Source organism: Trematosphaeria pertusa (genome assembly GCF_010094035.1).
Source record: "Trematosphaeria pertusa strain CBS 122368 unplaced genomic scaffold BU26scaffold_18, whole genome shotgun sequence".
Taxonomy (NCBI): Eukaryota; Fungi; Ascomycota; class Dothideomycetes; order Pleosporales; family Trematosphaeriaceae; genus Trematosphaeria; species Trematosphaeria pertusa.
This window is the reverse complement of record NW_022987229.1, coordinates 691278-718332: the sequence shown is the minus strand read 5'-3', so window position 1 is coordinate 718332 and position 27055 is coordinate 691278. Positions and strand designations below refer to the sequence as shown.

At 56.8% G+C, this 27055-nt stretch overlaps 11 protein-coding genes across 11 annotated transcripts; 5 read left to right on the top strand and 6 right to left on the bottom strand.

Annotated features, from left to right (window-relative positions):
- Positions 1 to 1054: 1054 nt before the first annotated feature.
- On the top strand, positions 1055 to 2058 carry BU26DRAFT_510305 (uncharacterized protein; the record flags this gene model as incomplete). Its single annotated transcript, XM_033827220.1, has 4 exons — positions 1055 to 1216; positions 1274 to 1590; positions 1643 to 1829; positions 1972 to 2058. 4 exons carry the CDS (start codon positions 1055 to 1057, stop codon positions 2056 to 2058), a joined length of 753 nt encoding a protein of 250 aa, XP_033678120.1.
- Positions 2059 to 2942: 884 nt separating this feature from the next.
- Positions 2943 to 3992, top strand: BU26DRAFT_582164 (uncharacterized protein; the record flags this gene model as incomplete). The annotated part of the gene is made up of 1 exon (XM_033834518.1): positions 2943 to 3992. The coding sequence occupies one exon, from the start codon at positions 2943 to 2945 to the stop codon at positions 3990 to 3992; it is 1050 nt and encodes a 349-aa protein (XP_033678119.1).
- Positions 3993 to 4436: 444 nt separating this feature from the next.
- On the bottom strand, positions 4437 to 5315 carry BU26DRAFT_510303 (uncharacterized protein; the record flags this gene model as incomplete). The annotated part of the gene is made up of 3 exons (XM_033827219.1): positions 4437 to 4594; positions 4669 to 4883; positions 5059 to 5315. 3 exons carry the CDS (start codon positions 5313 to 5315, stop codon positions 4437 to 4439), a joined length of 630 nt encoding a protein of 209 aa, XP_033678118.1.
- Positions 5316 to 5657: 342 nt separating this feature from the next.
- On the bottom strand, positions 5658 to 7434 carry BU26DRAFT_494037 (uncharacterized protein). The gene is made up of 2 exons (XM_033826171.1): positions 7204 to 7434; positions 5658 to 7150 (listed from the first exon to the last, which is right to left on the bottom strand). The coding sequence occupies exons 1-2, from the start codon at positions 7274 to 7276 to the stop codon at positions 5946 to 5948; spliced, it is 1278 nt and encodes a 425-aa protein (XP_033678117.1). The 5' UTR covers positions 7277 to 7434; the 3' UTR covers positions 5658 to 5945.
- Positions 7435 to 10549: 3115 nt separating this feature from the next.
- Positions 10550 to 13272, bottom strand: BU26DRAFT_126576 (uncharacterized protein). The gene has a single exon (XM_033819584.1). It carries the CDS (start codon positions 13068 to 13070, stop codon positions 10986 to 10988), a length of 2085 nt encoding a protein of 694 aa, XP_033678116.1. The 5' UTR covers positions 13071 to 13272; the 3' UTR covers positions 10550 to 10985.
- BU26DRAFT_126549 (uncharacterized protein) lies at positions 13231 to 13872 on the bottom strand. The gene has a single exon (XM_033819583.1). The coding sequence runs from the start codon at positions 13770 to 13772 to the stop codon at positions 13392 to 13394; it is 381 nt and encodes a 126-aa protein (XP_033678115.1). The 5' UTR covers positions 13773 to 13872; the 3' UTR covers positions 13231 to 13391.
- A 101-nt stretch (positions 13873 to 13973) lies between these two features.
- Positions 13974 to 14745, top strand: BU26DRAFT_510300 (uncharacterized protein; the record flags this gene model as incomplete). The annotated part of the gene is made up of 2 exons (XM_033827218.1): positions 13974 to 14423; positions 14569 to 14745. 2 exons carry the CDS (start codon positions 13974 to 13976, stop codon positions 14743 to 14745), a joined length of 627 nt encoding a protein of 208 aa, XP_033678114.1.
- A 3355-nt stretch (positions 14746 to 18100) lies between these two features.
- Positions 18101 to 19925, bottom strand: BU26DRAFT_524071 (uncharacterized protein). The gene has a single exon (XM_033830199.1). It carries the CDS (start codon positions 19875 to 19877, stop codon positions 18189 to 18191), a length of 1689 nt encoding a protein of 562 aa, XP_033678113.1. The 5' UTR covers positions 19878 to 19925; the 3' UTR covers positions 18101 to 18188.
- Positions 19926 to 20069: 144 nt separating this feature from the next.
- BU26DRAFT_524070 (uncharacterized protein) lies at positions 20070 to 21323 on the bottom strand. Its single transcript, XM_033830198.1, has one exon. The coding sequence runs from the start codon at positions 21275 to 21277 to the stop codon at positions 20372 to 20374; it is 906 nt and encodes a 301-aa protein (XP_033678112.1). The 5' UTR covers positions 21278 to 21323; the 3' UTR covers positions 20070 to 20371.
- A 65-nt stretch (positions 21324 to 21388) lies between these two features.
- BU26DRAFT_524069 (uncharacterized protein) lies at positions 21389 to 25875 on the top strand. The gene is made up of 4 exons (XM_033830197.1): positions 21389 to 21498; positions 21563 to 23412; positions 23630 to 23695; positions 23745 to 25875. Exons 2-4 carry the CDS (start codon positions 21729 to 21731, stop codon positions 25598 to 25600), a joined length of 3606 nt encoding a protein of 1201 aa, XP_033678111.1. The 5' UTR covers positions 21389 to 21498; positions 21563 to 21728; the 3' UTR covers positions 25601 to 25875.
- Positions 25855 to 26349, top strand: BU26DRAFT_570508 (uncharacterized protein; the record flags this gene model as incomplete). Its single annotated transcript, XM_033834020.1, has 1 exon — positions 25855 to 26349. The coding sequence occupies one exon, from the start codon at positions 25855 to 25857 to the stop codon at positions 26347 to 26349; it is 495 nt and encodes a 164-aa protein (XP_033678110.1).
- Between the last annotated feature and the right edge of the window lie 706 nt (positions 26350 to 27055).

The following is a 27055-nucleotide window of genomic DNA, read 5'->3' as shown; positions in this document are numbered from 1 at the left end:
TGGGTTCCCCGTTGGCGAGTTAGATGGGGAGGAGGATTGAGGGTTGAAGGCCTCCGAACTCCAGTTTACATTCTGGCTTCTGTCGTGTCTTTCTTACTCGTTGTCTGCTTCCAGGGTCAACGATGTTATGGTCCTTGGTCGATGAGGTGCCGAGAATAAGAGGACTTAGAGGTTTGAGCCCCTTCGAGCTTCTCGTTGGTGGATTAGCTAAGGAGGATTGAGCATTGAAGGCCTCGTGGCTGTACTTTACGTTGGTGGCTTTTTCTATACTTTCCTTACTCTGCATGTCTCTTCTGAGCTTGACTTCGCGATGCCGGTATGTCGACCGGTTCCCAGCATAAGAGGATTCAGATGTCCGAGAGCCTTCAGGATCTACGTTGACGAGTTGGTCAGAAATGAGAATGGGCTGTTTAAGGCCTTCAGGCTTTACTTTTACCGTGCTGGTCTCTTGCGGGTTGAGTAGCATCTGCCCATCTTTGGGGTCTTTTCATCCCGTGTGGTTTTACTATACCATGATGGATTTATTCTACTTATGATATCTGTCAATAAGTCGAGTGGTCCACAGATGGATGATTTGAGCAGTATCAGATCATAGAGTGTGGCTGAGAGATACAGGTGATGTCCAAAAAGGTCCTTAACGCTGATTCGTCAACGCCCAAAGCGGTAGCGAGATCACCCTACCCAAGCTTCGTATATCCACATCTCCCCCCAACGCCACAACAGGCCAAGACTACTTCACGAATTATTCTCGTCCCCGAATGCGAGAGACACGAGACGATGCAAGATTGACGAATCGCGGAGGTTGCAGCTGGGCATATCGCGCGACTGAGCTGGAGAGCGGCTGAACTCCGCCTCGCGTTGGGAACTCTAAAGATGGGGAAGCGGACATCAGGTGCATATGCGGAACATGGAATGACCTAAGAACTAGAATCAGCTCTGGAGGATACAAATTCCCGACTTGAGAGCCTCGTTCTCAAGCGATCAGATCAGATCCTCCCGCATCCACATCAGCATCGTCTATCTACTCCTCACTCGAACATCGACACTCTTCGCAATGGCAGACCGAGAAGGCCGTGACCACATCGTCAAGGTTCCCTCGTGGTTCAAATTCCTCGTCGCCGCCAAAATCGTCGTCGCGGCCGCCGTCCTCGGCCTCGGTGCATACGGCGCAACATTCCATGATTGGTTCGGCGGCAATGGATACGCCATTTTCTGCGTACGCTGCTCACCTCTTTCCTCATTTTCCGGCCCACTAACCTGTTTCTCTCCATAGGCAGTCACCATCTTCCTGACGGAGGGCTACTACCTTGTCTCCACCCTCCTCGTCCCCAATGCCTACAACTGCTGGGCATATCTGGTATTCTCCGTCTTCCAAGTAATCTGGTGGCTTGCATGCTGGGCCGACCTCGCGATATGGGCGGCGTCATACGACATCACGATCGGCGGCCTCAACTTGGGCGACGTCATGGAGTACTCGTATGACTGCACGCTTGATGAAGAGACGCTGGAATGGACATGCCCGACAAAGTACAACCGCAAGAAGCATAGGAATGTCATTGCGGCTGCGGCGGGAGTTAGCGCGTTGGAATGGTACGTCAATCGCGTAAGATATTCGTGGACTTGGTGGCTGATAGTTGGACAGGATTCTGGTGATTGTCTCGTTGGTGGTTTTTGCCATTCATGTTCTTCGCCATAGGAGATCGGGTGCTCCATATGCCGCAAATGGCGGATGGCGCACTACTCCTCAGAATCCGCGCGGTATACCCGGTGGGGCAGAGGCGCAGAATGAGCAAGGAAAGGGACCGATGCAGCAACCGCAGATCTACCAGGTACGTATGCCGCAAATGAAGCACTAGTATGTCAGAGTTTTGGCTTTGGGAATCCACTCCTGAAGGCCTTCGGGGGGCGTTGTTCCACGCATACTCCGAAGCTGGCGCCTATGATATAGGGCTCGTGCTAATGTGGCGGCAGATGTATCCTCAACAGCAGGATGCCTACGCTGGGCAACAACCGGTGTACCAACAGCCCCAGCAGGCATATCAGGGCTACGTAGTGTGAAGAAGAAGCCGAAAGTGCTACAGTCATTACTGGTATAGGGACGAGCAATGCCTTGAGAGATCTCTTCATTTCTGTACTATCCTTCTCCCCAAGAGTCAGCCTGATATCCTTCAGCCAATAATCCAGATAGTCTATGTTCATCGCCGATACCGTTCCTCCCCTTCCACCCCACCTCCGTATCCCCCAGCCCGAAGGCCTTCATACCGTACTCCTCTCGCTTCTCCACCCCCGTATCTCCCAGCCTGAAGACCTCCACACCCTAATCTTCCCGCTTGCCCAGGTCCCTCATCTCGATGTCCTCGACTGCAGCCTCCTCATCGGCTTCGCAGATCATCCGTAGAAGTGAGACACGCTTTTTCCTCGGAGCCGAATTCTCTTCGCGGTGCCAACGGGGATGAGAAGGTTGTTCGCGATTCCCCCTGTCGTCGGGGACGACGGAAGGAGGTAGATGTGGCCAGCGAGGTGGGATGGGCGCGGTGCGAGCGGCGTGCTTTGAAGCTGGGACGTTGCCATTGTGGAGCGTTGTTGGGTGGGAAGTGGAGAAAAGTTGGATTGGAGACGGCAAACGCCTGGTGTGGAAGTGGGATATGGCTTTCCGTGAGCGTGACCGTTTAGCGTTTCTTGGCAGACTGATACCGAATGAGCGCTGCAAGGTCGTATTGGTGAAAGAGGGGTCGAAAACGAGGGGTTCCTGCGTTGTGTAGTGACTTGGCAAGTGCACTCCTTGCAAGAGTACTTGAAACTGCTCACTGGAATTCACCGTGCTTCACGATCCCTCGTCCGCATCAAAGGATATATTGTGCAATTTGGCTCTATAAAGTTCCGTCACCGCCTCGCTGATCACAGAGTCCGGCTCCCAAGCAACCGCGGACGCCGCATCCACAATGTCACTGCACCTCAAAGCGTTCCTTGGCTTCAGCCGTACTGCTGCCTCCGCTTCGAAGACGTCATCAGAGAAATGCTACCTCCTACAGCTGCCAGCGGAGCTACGCGTAAACGTTTATGACAAGATCGCCCTGAACGGCTTTCTCCCCTATGCAGATCCTCGCGACTACCAGGGTCTATTCCTCTCCTGCAAGCAGATCCACGATGAGATGGAGCAAGAGTGCTTCCGAGCAGCACCGGGCGTTCTCGACCACCTCCAATCGAAGCTAGATCACTTCCTGAATCTTGAACCACTTCAGCCTAAGAGCTTCAGCGAACTGATGAACCTCACAGTCTCTATCCCTCGCTGGGCATTGCACAGCCCGCGCAAACAAAAAGCCATGATTAAATCCTTAAAGCCCCTCGCAGCTCTACACCTAAGCAGCCTAAAGCTTCTCCTCGACGAACAACTAGAAACGCGATCCATTCTTACCTTGCGGGACCAGCTTCCTCACACCGACTGGCTGGAGTTCCTCCGCATCGACGCCATGTTCTACGTTCTGGTGACGTACGGTGTCAGCGACGCCGTCACCTCGCGTGGCGACGAGCTATACAAGCTACGAACCACCTATACGGATATCATCACCTTCGCTACACGCGTAAACTGCCTTGTTGCGCCAAACCTGTGCTCTCACGGGCACCACAAAGATCAGAAGCGGCTTCGTTACTGCATCTACTACGGCAAGGGCACTGGAGATATCCTGTCGCCGATGCCGTGCAACGTCCGGAAGGTGGTCATGCCGCTGAAGAAACTTGACCCGGAGACGCAGTGTCATCCGGCTATATATCCTTGGGGCCTGAGATTGGCCCGGTGGAGCCCTGGTGTTGAGCAGTATTATTTGAATAAGGAGGGCTATGTTTGGTGGTGGTCTGATCAGAAGGGGAAGCATGGGAGTCTGCGGAGTCGGTGGAGTAAACGGATGCCGAAGGAGATGGTCTGGGAGAGGGTGGGGAAGGGGAAGGCTGGGAAGGAAATGGACGGCATAAAACTTCTGGCACGTTGTTGCTAGAAGGAGGGTTAGCCGGAAATAGAAAAAACTCCGTCCAGTATCGCTGGAGGATCATATAGGATAGTGTATTGAAGGCCCTCAGGCCCGGCTATGGAGGTGCCGATTCATGTGTGTAAAGCTGAGCCCAAGAGTCGTCAGTGAATTCACCGTCTTAGAGCTGAAGCAAACGGTCGAACAGACGGTAAATCTTCTTCTCCAACGTCTCCAGCCACCAATTCAGCGCTGCCAACTCGTTCCGCTATGTATACTCCGCCATCTGATCGATTTAGCATTCTTTATCTCATCAGCCCCAATCTCCGTATCGACATCAATATCCCCACCGCAATAGCGCAGCACAGGGCATTCAAGGACTGGAATCCCCCCATATGTGCTGTCGCAAAATCCGTACACTCGGGGATCGAAGTCGATCTCAGCATCCAGAGTGTTTCTTGACGTATTCAGCGTTCATTTTTCGATGGGTAGACTTGCTGGCGAAGTAGAGCTCTCCGAAATAAGACGGCGGTGATACCAGGGCGTAGCGACGTGTGAATAGATTTGGAGACGTAGCACGGCGGGTGTATCCAACGAGGAAGAACTTAATGACGTGGACTGCACATTAGCAACTACCCTATACAATGCAATAGGTTGAAGGCCTCTGGGGGTAAACATTAGATCGGATGAGCTCTCGGGTACGTACTAGTCATAGATGTATGCCGTGATCGCTGACGACTGCGGCGCAACACTTCCTTAAGGCCAGTCACCCTGGATCGCCGCGTTTCGTATGCCTGAGTCTGAGCTCTGCTAGGAACGTTTGGAGGACCAGGTACGAAGCTGTGTAGATTTGCGAAGCTGAAGAGGGAGCACGAAGGAACACCCACGTAGCCACGGCGGCATGAATAGAGCGTTCGGCCGCTAAAACTGCTGGCAGACAGGATTTGACAAACCCCAATAATTAATTTTACAACAGACACTTTCAAGACCTCCAGCCAGAGTAAAAAGAAAAGTCGGACTCGCTTTCGCGCTCTGGAGGCCTCCAGGCTGAGCAAAGCCCAAGTCAAGCTACGTGCAGGAGCATCAGACAACGTACGGACTCCCCCAAGGCCCCAGATTCGGAAAGCCGGATGCGGTGAATGTATGCGCACGTGACCAGTCGACAAGAGCATCCTTAAGTCCAATGCTATAGCGAACATTTAGATGTTCCTGCTCCCTGAAACTCGCATTCCGCGATCGCGAAGGCTCGCAGAAGGCGAGAGACGTTGCTCGACGACCTTTAGCTGGGGGGTTAGCTGTAGGAGTTATTTTCCCATTCCAATTGGCATCGAAATAACGCCAATGATTTTTCATGTTGAGTACTTCGTGCTGCGATACGGTGTCGAGGATGGCAAATACACTGTGGGCACTTCCTTCAGGTTGCCCTGCGGGAGCGCATGCATTCACGCCCCTGGATGGTCAGATGTAGACCAGCATGGCGCCGCGGAGGTAACTCCAATCCCGACTAGAAGTGCGATGGTACAGGTCCAAAATTGGGATGGCTGGTGGGCCACCAGATGCACGAAGGCAGGAGGCGGTGAAAGGAAGGCACCGTGCACGGCCGGCGCGTGAAACAAGCGAAGACCCCGCACACGTGCCAGCGCCATTCACGAAAACCAACAGAGGCCTGCGGAGACATAGATTGGACTACTACTACCTAGATACGTGCAACAACGTCGATGCACACTGAATCCGCCTCCTATTAATACTTTTCTTATGCTGCACAGTGTAAACTAGAAGGCCGAAGCCCTGAAATGATGCCGCCCACAGTATACTCGCACCCTGAATGCGCCGAAAGCAAGGGCGAAGACCAGACGCCGGTTGTATATGCGCCGTCGCTGCCAGTAGATGCAGGAAGAGAAACCGCACCCATACGCCGAAAGTAATGCAATAAATATCACGAAAATGAAAATAGATTGTGACCGTAATCGTAGAGCGGTGCGCTCAAGACAGATCCATCGGCTCTGCTGCGCTGCTTCCTGGACCGCCTTTGGATTTCCGAGGATCTGGATTGGAGGGTTTCTTGAAAGACATTGACGAAAACGCGCGCGACGGGGGAGCCGGGATATTGATGCTGCTGTTGGCGTTGCCATTAGGGCCTGTGATACGGTAGCTGACGCTAGGGTTCCGACTCATGTGACCGACGGGGCCGGAGAAGAAGCCGATGGGAGGAGTAGATGGCGTGGCAGATGTAGAAGACTTGCGCGACGGCTTCCGAGCATTCGAACGCGTTGGACGAGGGGCGGGGAAGCAGGCGTTCTTGACGCGGGTCTGAAGCTCGGTCGCGACGTTATCGAAGGGCTTGCGCTCATCGGCTGTTCTCCAACCCATCTTCTGCTTCATGCACTCTGCACGGCGGTGGCTGATCGTGGAACCTTCGATGCGGATACCGTTGTTCTCGAATCGCCTGCAGATCTCCGAGCGCGTCAGGATGAGCAGGATGACTAGAAGGCTGATGTTGTCGTTGTCGAGGAGGTGCGGAGCGAAGTCGCAGACGTCGCAGGCAAACTGGCGCATCTTCATAAGCTCCTCCGTATCCGTACAGCCGACGAACTTCTGCGCCATGGCATACGGGCGCGTCATGTCTCGGCAAATGTGCGTCATGAGGATGTGCGCCACAGAAGATACCGAGACAGGGTAGATGGTACCTCGATCAATCCTGCTCGTAGCCGTAGAAGAGACAGTGCCCGGGATGTAGATGATCTCGATATCGTCAAACGGCCCACGAAGGTTGTTGCGATCCTGAGGTGCTTGCTTTGAGCGGACTGCTTGACGGCGTGCAGCAGCGATAGCTTCTCTGGGGGTGTAGAGCTGGTGCTGCGCGGCAAGCTCCACGGAGTCCTTGTGCATTTCGAACCTGGATAACTTGCGCTCCACATCGTGAGGGCGAATCCATTCTTCTGACCAAGGCTCCTCGGCAAGAACTTTGTAGAAAACCTTGGTAAGGGCCCGTAGCTTAATGTCCTGGTCGCTTAGGTGGCGGTCTCCAAAGAATATTCGGTCGGTCTCGTAGTAGGAATTGTCGATGAAAGTCTTTCGGTCCTTTTGGGTCAATTGGCCGGAGGTCGGGTTATCCTTGAATTCCTGAATGATCGCCATGAACTTGGCGTGAAAGATATCATCGAAGTCGATCGGAGGGACAGGAGTCTCTTTAGTGGAGTTTAGCTTTCCATGCATGTTATGATTGAGGTATTCGGCTCACTAAGAGGTGGTGGTGTGGGGTTTGGCGGCGACGGTGAGGCAGCCGCGTCCTGGGTGATTGGGGCAGGTGACATCGTGCCCTGCACGCGGAATGCACCTTTATATTCCGAATCGGGCTCCTGGGGGGCTGCGCTTTGATAGTATTCGCTGTATGAAGTGTCGTATTCGATGGAAACTGATGGCGTTGTGATGGTGGGGCCCGCGGGAGGCGGAAAGGAGCGTGGTGGTTGAGGAAGGTCCAAGTCGAGGTGTGAGGTAAAAACATTCACGCTCGCGTAACTAGCGCCCGCTAGAGGTCTTGGCGGAGCATTGGCCGGTCACATGCCCACGCGAATGGTGATGGAGCCAAACCAGAATCGGAACTCCACGTCATTTCCGCGATATTGCGATTCCTGTAACTTAGGACGACCACGACGCCCTTTAAGAAGCAGGCGATACGTGTGTGGTCTACTGGAGGTATCTTCCCCTATTTTGACATTACTGCCGCCCCTGAGAAGGAACGGCGCAGGATCATGCCCGAGCGAAAGAAGCGTAGACCAGGCCGGCTCAAACAGCGTCAGCGATTTCTCAACGTACCCTTTTCTCCGCCATTAGGTTTGCTCTCCAGATAGAGCAGGAATCATCCAGTTTCCAATGGGTAGCTTGACGGGTTGCGGTACCTGGAATTTCAGCTCAGCGGCTGCGCGAAGCCTGACTCGCGCGCGGTCCACAATTTGATGTAGTCCCTTCATCGTCCTCGCTGGCTGTATTCGTTCTCATACGGAGTTCTTGGGCAGCTCCCTCTCCTCGGAAATGACATAGACGAATTCGCCCCTGGCTCCCCATCCCCAACGTCGCAATTCAGCTCTATCACCCCGGAGAGTGTCTCTTGGAGGAATTTCCGTACGCATATACGATGGGTTCCCATAACCACGCTGATGGTCCGGACGCCTCAGCTCAAGAATAACCCTTCGCCCATTATTCTTCTTCTGACTTGGTCGTCGAAACGCGGCGGGAGGCCTGTTTATGCAAACTGCCGTTGAAGGTGGTGTGGCGCCCGTCTGCGCAGATTTGAGGAGCAAGAGGATAGTTTATGCGCGTCGCGAGCGCTGCGAACTGAGAGTATGGAGTCGACATGGAAGATGCGCGATCACCGTCTTACCGGAGTCTCAGCCGCGGCGTTCTGGTCTGCTGCGTTTCCGAAGATTCGAATCGTCAAAATCTCGAGGTGCAAAGCGAGAAGGGGCTTGAGCGAGGAGCAGCTCCTGGCCTGGTGGTGCGTTAAGAACAGCGCTAGTCATGGAGCGAGCAGAGTGACACGGTTATTGACCAAAAGACCAGAAACTAGAGCATCCCAGTATCAATCCCGGATTGATCTTCATCAATTGACGCGACCTCCGCAAATCAATTCCGCATCTACCTCTTCTTCGATAGTCCTGCATGATGCGTCACGGAGGAGCAGCGGGATCGGACAATACCGGTAGATCTAAGGCGAATCTACCTGCACAAGGTAAGCCTCCGCAAGTTTCTGAACTTGAGAAAGAGGGGAATCAGGCGCAAGGATGTTTGATCGAGCACCAACTGCGAACAGTCTTCTAAGGTGGTTTCCCGAAGCCGAGCTGAGAAAGTAAGTACACCGAGACCCTACGTACTTCATCAGGCAGCGGGAACGGTGTATTTTCCTCTCGCTGACGGGTATGGTACTGATGCTGTGAGGGTGGGATCTTCATAGTTGCGGAGCGAGTCTCGAGTTAACGGAATCAAAGTCGTGCGAAAATTTCCAGCGAAACTTTCGCTGGGTAGAACTAAGAGCGAGGACGTGGCGTAGCCTAAAGGTGGTCTAGCGCGAAGCCACTGTTTCTGATAAAGCTTGAGCCTCTTCGGTCACCGCATCTTCTCTTCGTTCAAATTCGACGGGTTCTCTTGAACTATTTGCCCAGCTCATGGATGACATTCATGCACTGGGCCTAGATGAGTATATAGTCATTAGAATTCTGCGGGCGCGCAGTCTTGCAGTTTGGCATGAGGATACGCTGCCACTGCACCAGAGACAAGCCATCTGGCATGTTCCGCAACACTTTTAAGATCCTACCCAGTGCCCAATCCTCTTCCACATACCTTCTCTCAGCCCTACTCCACAACGTATGACCAGTAGACCCGCGAACGCCGCGCTCGTCATCCCAAGTACCATTTCAGGATCTCACACCCCGATTCTGAAGGCTTCGAGCCCGCCATCCGATCCTCTTTAGGAATGATATATACACGCCCTTTGAACTCCTCCCTCCCGTCCTCCTTCCCGATGCGCTTAACAGCTAAACAACAATGCACGACAACTTGATAAAGACGATATAGCCTCAATCAAAGTCCGGCTATGCCGAACACCGATGCAGACAGAGGACTGTCAGCGCGCTCTCACGATAAGCGGAAGCAGTAATACCCGGACTACAGATACGATCGCGACCAACTGTACCCAGCGCGGATACTGCTACACTACACTACACTCCTCCATACATCCATACATCCTGGCATTCCATTCCATCCTATTCCATCCTAGTCTCCTCCGTCCTACACCCGCCTACCAACCCTCCAATCAACCAATGTACGTAAATCGCAACCAACAGACCCGGTAGACGCTAAACTTGCCCAAAGGATTCGAATCAAAAAGCCCTCCTCCACCACAAGAGAAAGATATCATCCATACCTCCCCCAATCGCGTCGCGCTCATCATACGTACTTGGAAGTATGTGATACTTCCCCCACCACACTGCTGCCCAGTCCACACCTGCGCACCCACGAGCCTTTTCTTTTCAGGCGGTCCAATGATCCTAGCGAGCTAGCTAGGTCGTTCATCATCGCACGTCGCAGTCGGCTCAATCAAATCTCCATCCACGTATGAAATAAAATATTGCCCCCACGCGCCGATCCCGATGCCGATGCAGCACCAGATGCAGTACAGTGCAAGAGGAACAATGTAGTATTCCAGAAAGTCTCGAAGCGCAGTGTGGTGCGGCACTGAATCCCCTTTCTAGCTTCCTGTTCGTAGAGTAAGAGCTCACGGTCAGCATGCCGGAGAGGCCGGAGAGGCCGGGGGTGGCTGGTGCCGCATTTTAGACTTACCTCGGCGTGACACCGAGCATGGCTGGCTGAACCACTTCAGGAAGAAAGGAAGGGAGCGAGGGAGGAATTTTTGGGAGAGTCTAGGCTGGACTGGGTGGGATGCTAGAGAAAGCTGGCGGTCGGCGGCATGCGGTCGGTGGGGAGGACGTTTGAGCTCTACGGCACGGCGCGATTGCCGAGGGTAAGACTACTCGAAGACACTCTCGGAGGCATATCACATACGGCACATCGAAGACGTGGGGAACAAAAAGGTGGAGCTGATAAGATTGTTCAATTCTGCACCAGCAAGCCGTGAAGTAAGAAAGAACGCTGGTCTACAGTACGTGATGACGCAAGGGTATATGACACGAAGGAAAGATGTTTTGGGGGTATATATGTATAAGAAAAGGAAAACTGCCCGCGAGGACACTACAATGTAATCGGGTATAAGAGTGTGTCAAGGTACGACGGTACGTATACATACAACATGAATGCGAGACCGAGAGACTGACTAGACGTAAGAACAAACGATCAAAACGCCTGGTCTATGTACGGTCTATGACGGGGAGTAAAGAAAGAAAGTCCGAATGACTCTTCCCAGAGTTCCATCTCATTTCCCCTGCAGACGGAAAGGAAGAAGTTTTAAGAAAAGGAAAGAGAAGACGGAGCTGCAATGTGCAGGCAGCTAGCGAAAGAGAACAAACCCCTTTAATTGCCCGCCCTCCTCTTGCCGCCCTTGCCCGGACCGAGCCTGGCACTATAGCCCGCTCGCCGATCTTCCTCGTTCTCGGAGGAGCTCTCATAGTCGTTCTCGTAGCCCACAGCCTTGCCCATAGCGCGCGTTGCCTGCTGTGCGGCTCGGGTATGGGCCGTATGGCCATGGGAGCGGTCGTCTACAGGGCGGTGAATGGTATGGTGTTGGCTGCTGGTGCGCGCAGGAAGGGCCTCACGCAAATTTCGAGCATCCCATGGATCAGCGGTAGTCGCGGGTGGCGAGTGCAGGACGGATGGCGGCTGCGCGAAGGGGTTGTCCTGAGTGTTGTGGGGCACTCGAGTCGGGGGCGCGGCGAAGGGGTTATCCCGGTGATACGACGGATGACGCGCGGAAGGAGGACGAGTGGAGTCGGTGTACGACCCAGGCGAGAAGAGCGGGGGAGGAGGGCCGTGTGAGCTCGGCGGGCGAGTATTGTACTGCGGCTGTGCGAAAGTGGTATTGATGGGCGGAACTTGCTGAATGACAACGGAGCCCCGGCGGGTGCTGTTTGATCTGCCAAGAGGCATAGAGGGGGGAGGAGGATTTCCGGAAATACTTCCTCGGCGGCCATGAGACTGAGATACCGAACCGCGGCGGCCAATACCGGGGCCGTTGTTGGCGACAGGGAAGCGGTCTCCACCACGCGGGTCCCAGTACGCATTTTTTTGTTGCTCCTCTCGCAGTTGCGCAGCTCGTTCCTCCCGCTCTCGCACCTCGGTGGCCATACGCTCGCGTTCCATCTGGGCCTCTGTTTCCGCAAGCAGGCGATCACGCTCTTCTTTTTCGGCCTGGGTCATGGAATGCCTGCGCGGGCGACCGGATGGCTTGTTGTTGTTGTAGGCTGGTGGCGGCTTGGTCTTTTCTCTTCTTGATTCCTTTGCAGCCTTCTCCTCTTGCTCCCTAGCTTTTCGCCGCCTTGCCTCTTCCCTTTCCTCGGCCCTGCGCTTCTCACTCTCTGCAAGCTTTTGCTCTCCGCGCTGCCGTTGCCTGTCCTCGGCTCGCCCGAGCTCGAAGCGGACTTGCTTGACCTCCTCCTGCTTTGCAAGGTCTTCAGCGTACCGGCGATCAGCTTCCTCCTGGCGCTTCTTGTCGTCTTCCTTCTGCTTCCGTCGACGTTCGCGATCGACGGCGCGGTCGATGATTTCGGGTGCCACGGCCCGGCCAGAGCTGGCATGCGAAGAGGCTGAGCGGTCATGGAATTCAGTATACTCAAGGGGTGTGAGACCATCCGGGGCAAGATTGTCGTGCGATGAACCTTGCGGTGCCCGGATCGTGGTGCGATACGGGCTGGATGGAGCAGGAGCGGAGCCACGTGATGCGGTCGGCGAGGAAGGCGCGACTCCGGGGAGAGTGTTGTGCACTATTGTCGGAGGGTACCGAGGGGCGCGACGTCCTGAGGGTGACTCGGGTTCCGAAGTAGCATAGAGAGAAGGGGGCTGGCTGGTCGTGTAGGATGAGGCTGATGAAGTGTGGCGGTGGTGGCTTTGGGGCACTGCCGGCCTGGTCGTGTAACCGGGCGCTTGCCCAAAAGGGTCGGTCGGAGGAACAGGCGCCTCTGGGAAGCCTGTTCGGATGGGATATGAAGCGTCTGATCCAGGAGATTCGACGGCGACTTCGTTCGAACCTATGGAAGCTGTGCCGAGTGACGATCGCTTGTACGATTTGCTGGCGGAGAGCGAGACATGTGGATGTGGATACTTCTTGCTCTTGTCCTTCTTAGCGCCGAATTCAATGATAATTTCGGGCTTGAGTGCAGTCACCCGTTGCCCATCTCGGGTGGAGGGCCTGCGCGCGACTCCTGAGGGCTCACGGCGCTCCACATAATAGGTTCCGGTTGGCGTAGGCGGGTTGTTTGAAGCCGGTGAAGATGCATCGTCGCGGGAGACTTGCGACGGGGCCGGTTTAAAGTATTCAGTCGTCCTCCTCTTGACCTTCGAGCACAGCTTCCCGCGATGGGCCTTGTCGCAGTGGTATGTGTCCTCAAAGGTCTGGCGCCGGCCGTCCGCCGTAATGTAGACACGCTCCTCGACCCGGCACATGGCGGCGGTTGGTGTGGAGATTTGCTGCGCGACTCGGTGTGAGAATTCCTGTCCTCAACCTCCTGAGAGGCGAGGTTGGGATTCCCTGGGTTGGTCCTGGGTTGGTGTTGCGGTTGCGATGCGCGCTTATCCCGAAATAAGATCCGAAGCCCGATGTATAGTAGAAATAGATTGTCCCGGAAGAGTTGACGAGGGTGGAAAAAGCTTCAGGTACCTCTGCGGGTGTCGGCGGTAAGGAAGTACAGAGCCGGCGGTCACGTAGATATCTCCTGTGGTCTCGAGGTTTGGAAACGCGAATGTACTTAGGTAGGGGGTTGATGACTATTTAAAGACACAGGTGACGGCCCAACTGAGACAAGGTGTGGCTAGTGAAGGGTAGGAGTAAGAAGAGGCGTCGAGGACGAATGCAGAAAGAGGCAGAGAGGCGAATGCGAGCAAATAAAGATGTCGTGCAGGAGGAGGATGCAGGTAGTTATGCACCGTGTAAAACAAGAGTAGTAGCCCTACCGGGGCGTCGCTGGTATTATATGGTGCGGCGCGGATTGGAGCCTGAAGGGGGGCGCTGCGAGTGGCCAGGGAGAAATTGCACGGTGAGGAGACTAGGAGCGCGAAACAGGGCCTCGGAAAGAAAAAGAGAAGCCAGGCCGCAAGACGAGCACGATGGGCATGCATGAACGGGGAGCCGGCCTTCGTGGGGTCCATCTCGTCTTGGACGGGCAGCGCAGCGACGGTGAATTGCACAGCCGCAACGAGCCCGCGACCCAGCCACGGGCCGGCCTGCGCGCCCCTGCTGCGACCGGTCTGCCGTCTGAGCGTGCCTGAGGAGCAGAGGGATAGAAGCCGGCGCGCAGCTATTGGAGAATTGTTGGGGGTTTCGTGTCCGGCCGGTCACTCGCTGCCGCTATGACACTGTCTCAGACTCGGGCTTGGGCAGCTATCGCGACGCTGCTGCTGCCCCGGGGGATGCCCGCCATCGTCTGCCCGCCATGGCAGCAGCGATGTCGCGCGATGCGGCGAAGAACTGGCCGTCTTGTGATGCGGCGGCTGCCGATGCCAAAGGATGAGGGTCGAATGTTGCTTTCAGCGCAGGCAGCTGAGGACGAGCGAGGCCGGCGATGTGGAGGCGATGCAGTCATCTGTCATCCCCCTGTCACCAGCCACAGGTCCCTCGAGCCAGGCACGAAACGGAAAGTCTTCATCAGCGCCCAATGCCCGACGATAGTGGCCGTATTGGCGGATGAGACGGTGGGCTCGGGCCTGTCCATTCGCTGGTGGGGCCTCGAGATGCAGCGGGCGCTAGGGATCGCACCGCATCGGCCTGCGCTCTCGAGCAAAGACTCACCGTTCGCAGAGGTCTGCATCTTGCGGCATCGCAACGTCCGCCAACTCCCCCGTGGAACACCCTCCTCATCACAGAATCATGCGACTACCCGTCCGGCGTCCAGCGACCTGCGATAGATTGCCGTCCAGACGCAAATATGCCTGCCCGCGTGCGTAGTTGCCTGGAGCGCCGGCCGAAACCGGGCGACTCGACGTGAGGATCCAACCACCATATCGCAGCACGCCCACGGCCCATGGCCAGACACAAGCCTCTGTCATCAGCGCCCTCTCTGTCGAAGCGCGAGGAACCTTCTTCCTGCTCGCGCCGGCCCGTATCCGCGTGCCCAATGGCTGACGATTCGCAGAACGAGCAGTCCTGTCTCCCAGTCCAATCTCCACCACCGTCATCAGCTTTACTCCAGCAGTTGCACAGGCGCCTCGATATGCGCAGGGCAGAAGACGGTGTGGCCTGCATGATTCCCGTTTTAGTCCCACCCCAAGGATCCTCTCGATCCTCAGCCTCGCGCCAAAGCCACAGCTGTACGTAGGCGGTGGACGGCCGCATACCGCAACTTGGGGGCCGTTTCTCTACATGCTACGCTACATGCTACCGAACGCTCTCTCATCGCTTAATTGATTTCAAACCGGATTTCGCATCAATTGGAGGCGATTTCACCGACTTGGAAAGACGAGCGGCCGAATTGGGCAGGGACGGTGCATAGCCACAGATATAAGCAGCCACAGCTTGGCGTGGTGTTGAGGGGACACGAGATGTTCGCAGCTGCGAGACGTCGGAGATAAGAAGGCTGCGGAAAGAAAGGAGCATTTCTCGCTCACGCACCTGTTTCTCCTCGTCAGGGGGTTCCAGAGCGCTCTCCTGTCATTCCTGCGTGGTGCGGCTGCTCTGATTTGACCGTCGCCAAAAATAACTCACCACATATCCAAACCTCAAGCGCTCCGCGACAGATCTCACACACAAACAGCGACTTCTCGGGCTTCACATGGAAGCCACACTCGCCTCCGTGCCCAAACAGATTATCCCAAGAAGAGCTCAACTTCCGGCTAAACAATGCAGCTGCCGGCCGTGGAGGGATCGAGGGACGATACGGCGCTGCATTGGCCAACCATCAGCCACGCAGCCACACACCGCTAGCCCTCGACTGGCCTAAGGCGTGGCACAGCGCCGTGACCTCACCTCCAACCCTCGTGAAACCTTTCCCTCCGCAGAGCGGCTTCCGTCTCACTCGGCTCGCCTCCAGCGCTCTGGAGCTTCAGATCGCGAAGCAGGTACCTGGTTACATTATAGCGTAAACGGTCCTGGTCGGAGTTAAACACTGCTTCGAGACGGCAAGCAAAGATCACCGAAAGCAGCGAACAACTTTGCCGCCAGGCCGGCTTTATCAGCCCCAGGCAGCTATCAATGAAGCACTCGACATATCGTACGATATGTGAAATCTCGCGCTTCTGGTCTCGCCGCCGTATCCACGACCGTCACGGAGAGCGAAGCCGGCAGCGCGACCAGCTATCGTCACACGAGATACGCGTACGGCACAGTCAAGGCTGTGAACTGATCAGTCATCCAACAGGAAGTATTTCCAGCCCATGAAGTGCCACAGTCACACTGCATTCTGTGAGCAGTACCCGCTGTATGGCAAGAAAGAAAGATGGTATTCGTAAGCAAGTCCTTTCTAATCAGTCTCACGAATTGCCAACTTCTTCAGCTCTTGCCGCGAGGCCACCAGCCAGGCAGCTCTGCATAGACAGCATTTTGCCCCGCTGATTAACAGCACCTGCACCGTCGATTTCAAACGTTCCAAAATCTCACCACCTTCCGAAACACTCCGTGAACCTCAGCCTCACATTCCCTTCTGCACATCTTGTCGATATGCATGCACATGCGATTTCGCCGCCCCGAATCCCTCCGGCGGAGATCTCAACAATGCCGTATGTATAATCCTGTCGGCTATACCTAGCGTATCCGTCAGCCACAGAACTCCTCTGCTACGCCTCTTTCACTCCTCCGCGCATTAACCTCCAACCACAGCCCCCGAATCCATATATCGACGAGGCTATGCGCGCTCTCCCGCACTTTAGGTTACAGGGAGGAACAACAAGCTTTTGAAATAACCCTTGTCCAGCTGAAGTTGCTGCTCAGGCGTGCTAGAGGTGCGGGATTGAGCGTTTGACGAGCGGGCTGCAAGGCTGCAGTGCAATCTGAGGCGAACACCTTGGTTGTCGGATCTCGGCCCAAGGAGTATGCTGGAGATGGTCAAGTGGGCGTGGACTACGCCGTAAGTCGTGGCTCGGAGTTATGCTACTCACGTGAAAGCAGGCTGCTGCGGTTCATATCGCTCCACTACTTCCCGCTGTTTCGACCGTTGGCCTCAACAGAGAGGGCCCCCACCCTGTTAGATGAGCCGGACAGTAGGGTGAACGCCCACGGCTTCAGTTGGCTTGAGGGCCACCCGCGCATGCTTACTCAAAGACATCCCATGTGCATACCTAGATACCCACCGCCAGCATTCAAACAACCCGAAACCGACCTCAACCTTCAGCTCGCTCCCTAAGAACGAACCAACACACGCCCCATCAATCCGTCTGTAGCAATAAAGCCCGCACCACCGAGCTCCACTCCACGCGATCCAACCTGCTTCCGGGGCGACTTTCTATCTCGCCTTCATCATCGGCTCCAGCGTTGGGCAACTCCACAGCTGAGCCGGGCAGCTACGCCATTACCGACCAACCGCCCGACGCCCGAGCAACGCCTTGCGTGCCGCCTCGCCATGCGCGTCGCGCTACCGCGGTCTCACGTGGGGCGCGTTTTGCCGCTCGCAAGGTATGCGGAATTGGGTATGTGCATATTGCGCTCGCTGATGGCCACTTGTCTCGGGACTTGTATGCTGCTGCCTTGTAGTTAGATAATGGCGAGGAAGGTGGGAAGGCAGGTAGGTTGAAGAAGCACTGTGCGTTCCCGCCCGCCCAGCAATGAATGAACCCCGCTCTACGAACTAGGCAGACATGCTTCTATCGGAGCAGAGCAGAACAGAACAGTCCTTCCGTCCTGGACTGAATAGTATCCATCTCCATACAGTTAGGTAGCAAAGTCTCGAACTAATATCAGTATATTTGTTACTACCTTGCATTTCCATCGCCATTCGCTGGCCTAGCCTGCGGCAGCCTTCTCTCCACACGAAGCAGGGTCCCTTGTATCATGCTCATCTCACAGAATACACACCGCCCCCTCACAGATAGGATAGCCTTTTCATTCCATTACGCACCACAGGTGAAATGAACCGCTCCGCTCCCTTAACCCCACTTCCCCCTCCTCTTCTCATTACCATCCCAATCCCAACCCACCACACCGCCCGACCAGTCTCTCCAGGCCTGTCCTCATTTTCCTTTCCCTTCCTTTTCCCTTCTTGCGCGATTGACCGACCAATCTCAACGTTCGACTTGTTTCCTCGCCCCGGAATATTTTGCTTTAGGTGCGGGCAATGAACATTTCGTAACGGGCTGTGGATAGATATCTAGATCGGTAGATTTGCCAGCTGGATTCGTTGCTATCCCGACTGCCTTGCTGATTCTGTCTACCTTTTTGACAGCCGTGCCTAAGTCGTGGCCTTCCATATCCGCATACTTTGACTGCAGTGGTTAACAACGCATCACGTAAGCATAGCGGAAAGAGAGGTTATCAGAAAGAACAACGGGATATACAAACGTCCACATTGCCGTACAAATATGTACATATTCTACAATCCACGCCTGCCTATCTTACAAACCGCTCCATCCCATCTCATTTCAACTCCTCGCATCTCCCTCACCCCTCGCAGCCTCCTCCACGCCGGGCCTCACCTCCCCCAAACCGCGGCTCCCGCCCCCCTGCTGCGCAAGGTCGTGCAACATATTCGCCAAGTCCTGCGCCTGCGAGCTTTGCTCATCCAGCTCTTTGATTCCGCTCTTCCCCATGCCGCTCGTCAAATCAGCCATAGGGTCCTGCTCCACTTTCTCCCGCGCCGGCGGCCGGTCCTCCAGCTCCCCCCTCGCAACCTTGATTTCTGAGCCTGTAGCGCGATCCAGCTTGATATGGATACGTCCATCGTTTGTCACGGATGCATAGCGCGGGTGCACATTGACTTTTGCGCCGCCCTCGGTGTGCACGTCGATGAATTGCACGTCATTAGGTCTGTGGTAAAAAGGCCGGGCGCTGGAACCAGTGTTGGAATAGTCGTCGTTTGCGACAAAGCCCGCCACGCCGAGCCGGGCGTACTTCTCAGTTGATGAGTTTGTCTCGAGGGGCTGGACGACGCGGGCGCTTACTGGCGTGCGTTCGCCTTGCGGGCCGAGGATGGGGTGGTTGCTGAGGTAGGCGTTTGTGCGGAGGTAGCCGAGACCGGCGGAGGGGTGGGTGGATAGCGGCGCTCTGTCGTCGTCGAAGCGGTACTGTTCGATCTCGTTCTTTGTGCTGTCCATGTGGAATGCTGTGTTCTTGAACTTGATGTTGGGGAGACGGAGGAAGGGGATTATGAGTCTTTGGACGAGCTTGGATGCCAGTGGGTCGACGGCGGCTTCTCGCCGCAGGGCTTTGATGCCGGCGTTGATGTCTGCCGAGGTAATGTTGGCCCATTGTTTTTCTTGGGCAGCCCGTTGTTCTTCCGCTTCTGCTTCCTCGAGCGCCATGCCGGAATTCCGTGATGAGTTTTGGCGTATTGTGTAGATTTCGTTCTTGACATATTGGACGAGGTATTGGTTGAACTCCTTTCGCCGGGCGGTAAGCTCTTTGGTGACGTATGTGGTGAATTCGTCGGCGCTCATTCCGGGAAGCCAGGGTCCGTCATGTTTCCAACGACGAGCGTTGTGTCGAGCCGGGTCGGGGTGGGGTAAGCTGTAGGGAATAAATGATGCCGGGGGAGCGTTTGGATCCCGTCTCCGGGCTACCGCGGCCTTTGCCTCCTCTTGTATATTTGCTTTCACACTTTGCTTGACGGTCTCCAGGATCAATCCAGCCTCATCCAAGCCCTCGTCGCCCTCGTACGATGTCACATCGGACCGATGCTCGAATGCGCCACCGGGCTGTATATTTCCTACGCCCGTCTCCCTCATAGCGGCCATGCCCTTCATCATCGGAATGCCCAGCTCTTCCCACTTCTGCCGTGTCCGCACATGGTCCGCCGCCGAGTCGAAGTCTGTGACATGCTCAATGGTATCGAGCTGCTTCACGCGCACCACCGGGTTGCTCGTCTGGACAAGATGCGACCGGGAGGGCAGAGGTCTTTTCAATCCCCAATCTCCACGAGCGAGGGAGCTGGGTGTTGTCGCGATGGCCTGGTGCGTAGGAAAAGGGAGCGTTGCGGTGTCGGAAACTTTCTGCACGCCTGCGCCGTACGTTTCGGCGACGTTGGGCCGCGGGAGGGGGTTCGGGAGGGAGAAGAGGCGCGAGTTGCGCAGCAGGTTTGCGGTGGGCGACAGATTCTGGCGCCGGAGGGCCATGGCGATGCGGCAGCCGCTGGTGGGGCGTCAATGGCGGCTGGAGTGACGATGCTCGTCGGGATGGACGGTGCAAATCGTAAATCATGAAGCTTAGCCGGATCAATGTTTCGCCGTGGTCCGTGCAGGGAGCCATTCCAAGGTTAGATCGAATGCATCCCGCCGACATCACGGCATATTCGCGAAAGCGTGTGAGGGCTGTCGAGATTGGTATTCATTTCTATGTCTACTATGGGCTGCCCGGAGCATCCTTGTTGCTGCATCTGACCTCTCCGGGTCCGTTGTCTTCTACCCATGCTTGCATCAACTCAGGTTTCAGCATTCAAGCGGAAGAGATAATAGGTCTCTATCCTGCAGTTGCACTCCTCAAAACAGTGCTTTTCTCCGGCGTGCTGGAATTATTGGTGCCCGTAGCTGGGCTATAGCATTGCACCGAAGAGCTGGCTTCGGATGGCAATGCAAATTCTCAGATGTATGTCCATGAAGCGGCAGGTCGTTCATCCAGGCAGGTGCTTGTCCCAGTCTCGGTCGTCTTCATCTTCGTCATCGCCCTTCTCAGCCGTGGTCGACTCATTCCTGTTCGACCTGGAAAGGGGAACATGTCCCTCGATGACCATGAGAAGCGGTCCGTAACTCGGTGAAGGCGGCACGGGAGGCGCACTTGCCACGCGTTCCTTTATGCGCTCCTGGATGAGGTCCTTGCTTGTCTTGCTCAGCCGGCCTGGCGTCTCTCCGCGTTCGATGGCGAGGTCGGCCAGGGCATCGTCGCGTGCTGCCCATGCCGCCGCGATATCCTCTTCTTTTGGGGGTGGCGGGGTCGCAGCCCCCTTCTTGAGCCGCAACGGCAGCCCCTTGCGATGCTCCTCTGCGTTATCCACCATCAGCTCGATCTTGTCTCCGTATCCGCCCTGACGCAGCCATGCCGGCTCTTCGTTCAGCTGCACCTTGACGTAGAGCGCCCGCTTCGCGCAGTCGTCCGAGCACCACACCTCCAGCACCTTCCGATCCACAATCTCCACGCCCTTTGCCGTGTCGATGAAGTGCTTCTTGGCCCGCGAGGGCGCCTTCCGCTTTGGCCGCGGGCACAGCGCATAACCGCACTTGTCGGCAATATTGCGTTCCTCGATGAGCGAATCGTAGTCTGCAGGCTGAAAGGGAATCACAGACTCGCAAAAGCAGAGAGCGTCGGAGGCAGAGGGCCGGGTTGGATCTGCGTTGGGCGCGGTAGGAAAGTCCATCAGCACCAGGATAGCGTCCAGGACCTGCTGCTCGACGGTCTTGCGCTGCTCGATGATGTTTGCATGGTGGAGCGCGAGATCGAGGTGGCGCTGGTTGACGGGCCTTGCGGACGGCGGCGCGTCCGCGGACACGGCTGTCTTCTTAAGGATCGACTTTGGCGGCATGCCGGCGGGTTGCGCGGTTGATGTGAAGAGCAGTCGCTGATCGTCGTCGACTACGAGCAGCTGCTTGCGTGAGCGTGGAGCTCGCGCCAAGGCCGGCGCGGGGCGTTTTGTCGTGGCTTTGCATGACGAACACTCCGGCCTCACCACCGAGCAACGGCCAAACAGTCTCCCCTTTCCCCCATATTCGCTCGCACAGTGCTCTATGGGAGCTCCCCGCAAAGGTGAGATTTCCCTGCTTCCTCCCCGCACCCCGCACTGTGTCTGGGCTGACAGAGTCGCTCCCAGCCAGCGCCTACGCAATATCCCACGCACATCCGCGCTGCATAGCCGCCTCTGAAACAACCCTCGACATCCGCCATAGCGCCCCCTCGGCGGCGACAGGAGCTGTGTTTGCCTGACCGCATCCCGAAGCTCCGCCGGTGCCTCTCCGCCGCCTGTGGTCGTCGTCGCCATGCCGGGCTTCAAGGTCAAGGCCGTCTACGAGTACTCGTCGCCGCACGAGGACGACCTGAGCTTCCCAGTAGGCCAGGTCATAACCGTGACCGAGGAGGAGGACGCCGATTGGTATGTCGGAGAGTACGTCGACAATAGCGGCACCAAGCACGATGGCCTGTTCCCCAAGAACTTTGTGGAGAAGTACGAGCCGGAGCCGCCGCCGCGGCCCAACCGGGCATCGAGACATAGGCCATTGGAACAGCCCGCGGAGCCCGTAGCACCCCCGACGCCTGAGGTGCCGCAGCAGGAGCCAGCTCCGGTGCACCAGGAAGAGCCAGAGGCGCCCAAGCCGCAGCCCGCGCCTGTCGAAATTCCGCCGGCGGCCAAATCGCAGCTGTCTCCCACGTCTCCCGAGTCCGCCCAGAGCGCAAGGTCCCAGGAGCTTCCTAAGCAACCCCCGCCGACTCCAAGACCTGCTCCAGCTGAGCCGGCCACTGCTCCGTCCGCGAAGAAGGCACCTCCGCCCGTGGCCGCAAAGTCGAGCTCCTTTCGTGACCGTATTGCAGCCTTTAATCAGCCTGCTGCCGCCCCAATTCAGCCCTTCAAGGCTAGCGGAGGGCCTCCCAGCAACTTCATCAAGAGGCCTTTTGTTGCTCCTCCCCCAAGTCGGGATGCCTATATTCCGCCTCCACGTGAAGCTCCGCAAGTGAAGACGTATCGCCGTGAAGAAGATCCGGAAATTGCAGAGCGCCAGGCGCAAGACCGGGAGAACGCGGAGCGGGCCGGGCTGGCTGGTCATGGTGCTGCACCCACCAACGAAGGCGAGGAAGAGGACCAGCCCAAGGTTACCAGCTTGAAAGAGCGCATAGCTTTATTGCAGAAGCAGCAGCAAGAGCAGGCAGCACGTGCAGCTGCGTTGCACAAGGAGAAGCAAAAGAGGCCGCCAGTGAAGAAGAGGACCGAGTCTCATGAACGTAGGCCAGAGGAAGGCGACGGTGCAGCACTCGAGAAGGTTCTCAGCGGAGAGTCGAGAGAACGTGGATCGATGGAGCACGCTCGACCGCCCCGATCATCGCACAGCATGAAGTCCCCGGATGTGCAACATCTAAATCGTGAGCTTCTGAGTGATGCGAACGATGCGGACCAATCAGGAGCCGGTGATACGGAAGATGCGGAGGGCACGTCCACCAGCGTCGAGGAGGATGACGAGCACGCCAAGCATAGAGCTCCGCCTAGAGCACCTACTGCGCCAACCAAAGAGGCCGATGTCGGTGACGAGAACGAGGAAGATGAAGACGAAGAGGACGAGATGGACGCCGAGACAAAGCGGAAGATGGAGTTGCGCGAGCGCATGGCCAAGATGAGCGGAGGAATGGGCATGCCAGGCATGAGCATGTTTGGCGGTGGTCTCCCAATGGGTGGCTCGTCGCAGAGGAAGAAGAAGGCCGAAAAGAAGTCCACTGAAGACAGCGACGAGTATGTCATGCCGCAACAGCGCGTCCCCATGTTTCCAATGGGAATGCCACCAGTCAAGAGTCCGGAGCCTCAGGAGAGGCAGCTTGGCGTGGAGAAGGAGGACGAAGAGTCTCATCCCATTACCGAGGCCCGTCCTGCAGAGGAGGTACCGGATGTCGAGGATGTGACCCCACAAACTCTAAGGACTCCGACTGCGGAGCGTCCACCTCCTGTCCCAGCAGAGAGTAAGTTTCTGATCCCTCGAAAGCCTGTTGAAGATGGTCCTGTTCGCGAGACGCTGGACCGCTTTCAGCCATCATCGCCTGAGACCGTGTCAAAGACTTACGTTGCCTTTGACGGGTCTTCGGAGTATATCATGACTGTTAGCGTGTGCAGTATGTTTTGAAAGACATACCATCCTTGCCTCTCCCTACTGCCGAATCGAGCGCTGACAACATGTAGGACGGCCAATTCCTCCGCCAATCCCCACTGGCGATCGACCAGCCCCTCCTCCAGTTCCTTCAGCTTGTAAGTGTGATGATGTGAATGCGTTGAGAAGATGTTGACGTACATGTAGCTCGTCCTGCGCCGCCAGAGCAAGTTCGCTCTCCCAGCCCTGGTTCTGAGTCTGGCGATGAGATGACGGATGCTCCAGCAGCACAGACTGTTGCGTCACCTAGGACACCGTCAGCTCATCCGCCTTCGAAGCGGAGCTCGTACCTCGCATCAGATGAGATGTCCCAGGATTCGCCAGACAAGCGTGTGCCACCAATCCCGTTAGGAAGCCCAACATTCTCTCCAACATTAGCATCTCGGCCGCCTCCACCACCTCCTCCGGGCGCTCCTCCATCCCGACAGCCGACCATGGAGAGCGTGCCCAAGAGGATTGATCGTAACGAAGGTGAAACCGATTACGAGGGCGATTACGATACCGATATCGCTCCGGGCGCAACGCACAAGGACGCGTTGAAGGCTCATGCGAGAGAACCGAGCATGGATGACAGCACCACAGCTGACGAGCCGTCCTCTGCTCGCTCTCCAACAACTCCAGCTGGTCCTCCACCATTGCCGCCGTCCGTCTCTCGTGCTGTTCCCCCTCCTCCCCCGCAACAGCCTCCAAGCAGAGTGTCCATGGATGCTCCGCGAGGTGCGCCACCCCCGCCGCCAGTCCCACCGCCGGCGCGAAATGTTGAAGAGGATGACGATGATTACGACCCGTACCGGTATACCGGGCCTCCACGAGCGGTTCCGCCGCCACCCAGGGCAATGCCTCCACCGCCTCAGAGTCAACCTCCTCCACCGCAAAACCGGCCACCGCCACCGGCGATGCCGCCAATGCCTCCCTCAATTCCACCGGTGCCTCAGCACCAGGCTGCGGAGTCTTCAGATGAGGACGATCTGTATTCATCACCACCTCCTCGCAAGTCTCATGACCGGCCGCCGCCACCACCGCCTCAGGCACCCCCTCACCAGTATCGACCGGAGAGGGCAGCTCCTCCTCTTCCGCCACAAGAGCGGGTCGTTCTGCCTCCCCCACCACAAGAGCGAGCAGCCCCGCCGCCTCCGCCACCGGAGTCCGCACAGCAGCATAGGGCGCCCATGGGTCGGAAGTCTCTTGACGTGAATCGAGCAGTTCACCAAGGCCGTCCTTCAACTGAACAGCCTCGTCCCTCTGCTAGCCAGGAGTTTATCGCTAGCGATATCGATCTTGGTGCGTCGACTCACTGGTGGACCCAGCCGAACATGGCACCGCCGTCTCTTCAAGGCCGCAAAGACGTTCTTGTCGAGAAGTATGAGTCGAGGTCCGGCAATACCGTCGAGAAGGCCATCTTTGTTCTGTACATGGATTATTCGCAGACTGTCGTCACGGCTCGCTTCGAGGCGAATGACGTCTCCCATGTTGAGCTTGAGCAGCGTCACGAGCCGCCGCCTCCGCGTCTTCGACAGGATCAACTCGAAAACGCTCATGAGCAGTACGGATTGAAGATTGCGAAGGATGTCGAGTCGAAGCAGGGCTCTGTTGTTGGGAACGGCGCCCCGCACGACCTGATCAGCGTGCTGCTCCGGCCATACGAGGACGCTCTGCCACCGGTGTCGACGCGCTCTTTCGGTGCCCTGGTGTATGTCAACCTGGCAAACGCGTCGACTCAGCAGTACGATGAGATCCGCCCTGGCGACATCATTAGCTTCCGCAACGCGAAATTTCAGGGCAAGCATGGCGCCATGCATGCAAAATACTCTGTGGAGGTGGGCAAACCGGATCATGTGGGCGTTGTGGTCGAGTGGGACGGCAGCAAGAAGAAGGTTCGTGTGTGGGAGCAGGGTCGCGAGAGCAAGAAGGTTAAGCCTGAGAGCTTCCGCATGGGCGACTTGCGCTCGGGTGAGGTGCGTGTTTGGCGCGTCATGGGCAGGAGCTGGGTGGGCTGGAATTAGCGGCCTAGCTAGCCGGTCGGTGTTTGTGCGTGCGAGATTAGGTGGTGTGGGTCAGTGAAAGCCGTGTGTGTAGGTAACCCATTCTTGGCGTCCTGTATGTTTTGCAAATTGTACAGTCTCTGCACCTCACGTCCACATCCACACACGTCGTCATCAGCGTACTTTCCTACCTGCTATACGCATCACGTACCCTGACGACCTCCAAGCCCTCATCACACGTCACTTTCCACTATCAAACACCTATCTACAACACCATGGCCGCCCCCCGCCAGCAGCAGCAACAGCAGCAGCAGCAGCAGCAGCCGTACGAGCTCCGCCCGACCCTCGAGGCCCTCCACCACCCCCCCGCCCGCCAGGCCCTTGCGGCCGCCATCTCGGCCGCCATCTTGGCCGGCCGTTGGGACCTCTTCAACGCCCTGCTGGCCCCGTTCTTCGCCGAGCAGCGCGCGCAAGATGCTGCCGCTGCCGCTGCCGCCGCCGCCAACGCCCGCGCTCAGGCCCGCGCCCGCGCCCTCGCCCGCGCCCTCGCCCTCGCCCACGCCAACGCCGACGCGGTCCCGCGGATGCTGAACCAGCGGCGGCAAGGCATCAAGGTGGAGGAGGGGGAGGAGGAGGAGGAGGTTGCTGGGGAGGGGAGGGAGACGAGGAAGGAGAAGAAGCGGAGGAAGAGGAGGGGGAGGAAGGAGAGGAAGAGGATGGAGAGGAAAGGGGGGCAGGAGGGGATGGGGGGTGGGGAGGAGGAGGAGTGAGCGGGGGGAGGGGGAGGATGGGCGGCGCTGGCTGAGCGGAGCCGGCTGGGGGCCTTCGGGCTGGTAGTTGCGGAGTGGAATCGGAGTTGGTTTGCTTCTGGGTGATATGTGTGTCTTGCTTGTGTGTGTGACGTGATGTGTGTGATGATACAGGCTGTTTCTGCTATACGCCCACTATTGTGCTACGTGTTGAAGACTGAAGACCTCCCGGCTGGGGATTACGGAAGCAAAGCCGGCTTGACGTGACGCCTGTATCGAGGTCTCCGGGTAGGAGGGTTCTCCTAATCTATCTGTGTCACTGAGAAGTCCCGCCTTTATTTAAGCGCCTGGAGAGCTTCGGGCTTGACTACGGCTTCGTGGACTGGGGGATGGAATACGTACCGAAGGCTATCAGGTGGGGCTTTACGAAAGCCTGCTTGATGGCTTTGTCGATGCTGTTGGACGGCAATGCTCCTCCTATGTCTCTACATCATTGAGAATGTCTGGCTTTCTTCAACCGTGCGAAGGCCTTCAGGCTTTCCGGCACGCTTTTCGCAGTGCATTGAGGCTCTCCCGTTTTCCGATATGCTGGTAGCTTGAAGAATACGTGAGACCAACCCTGGACTAGGCCGCTGGTGTGGCTTGCTGGACTTGAAATGTGAAAAGAGTGATGTTTTTAAGATTTGTCATACATATTTAAGGATTGAGAGTGTTGGACACGGGGCGA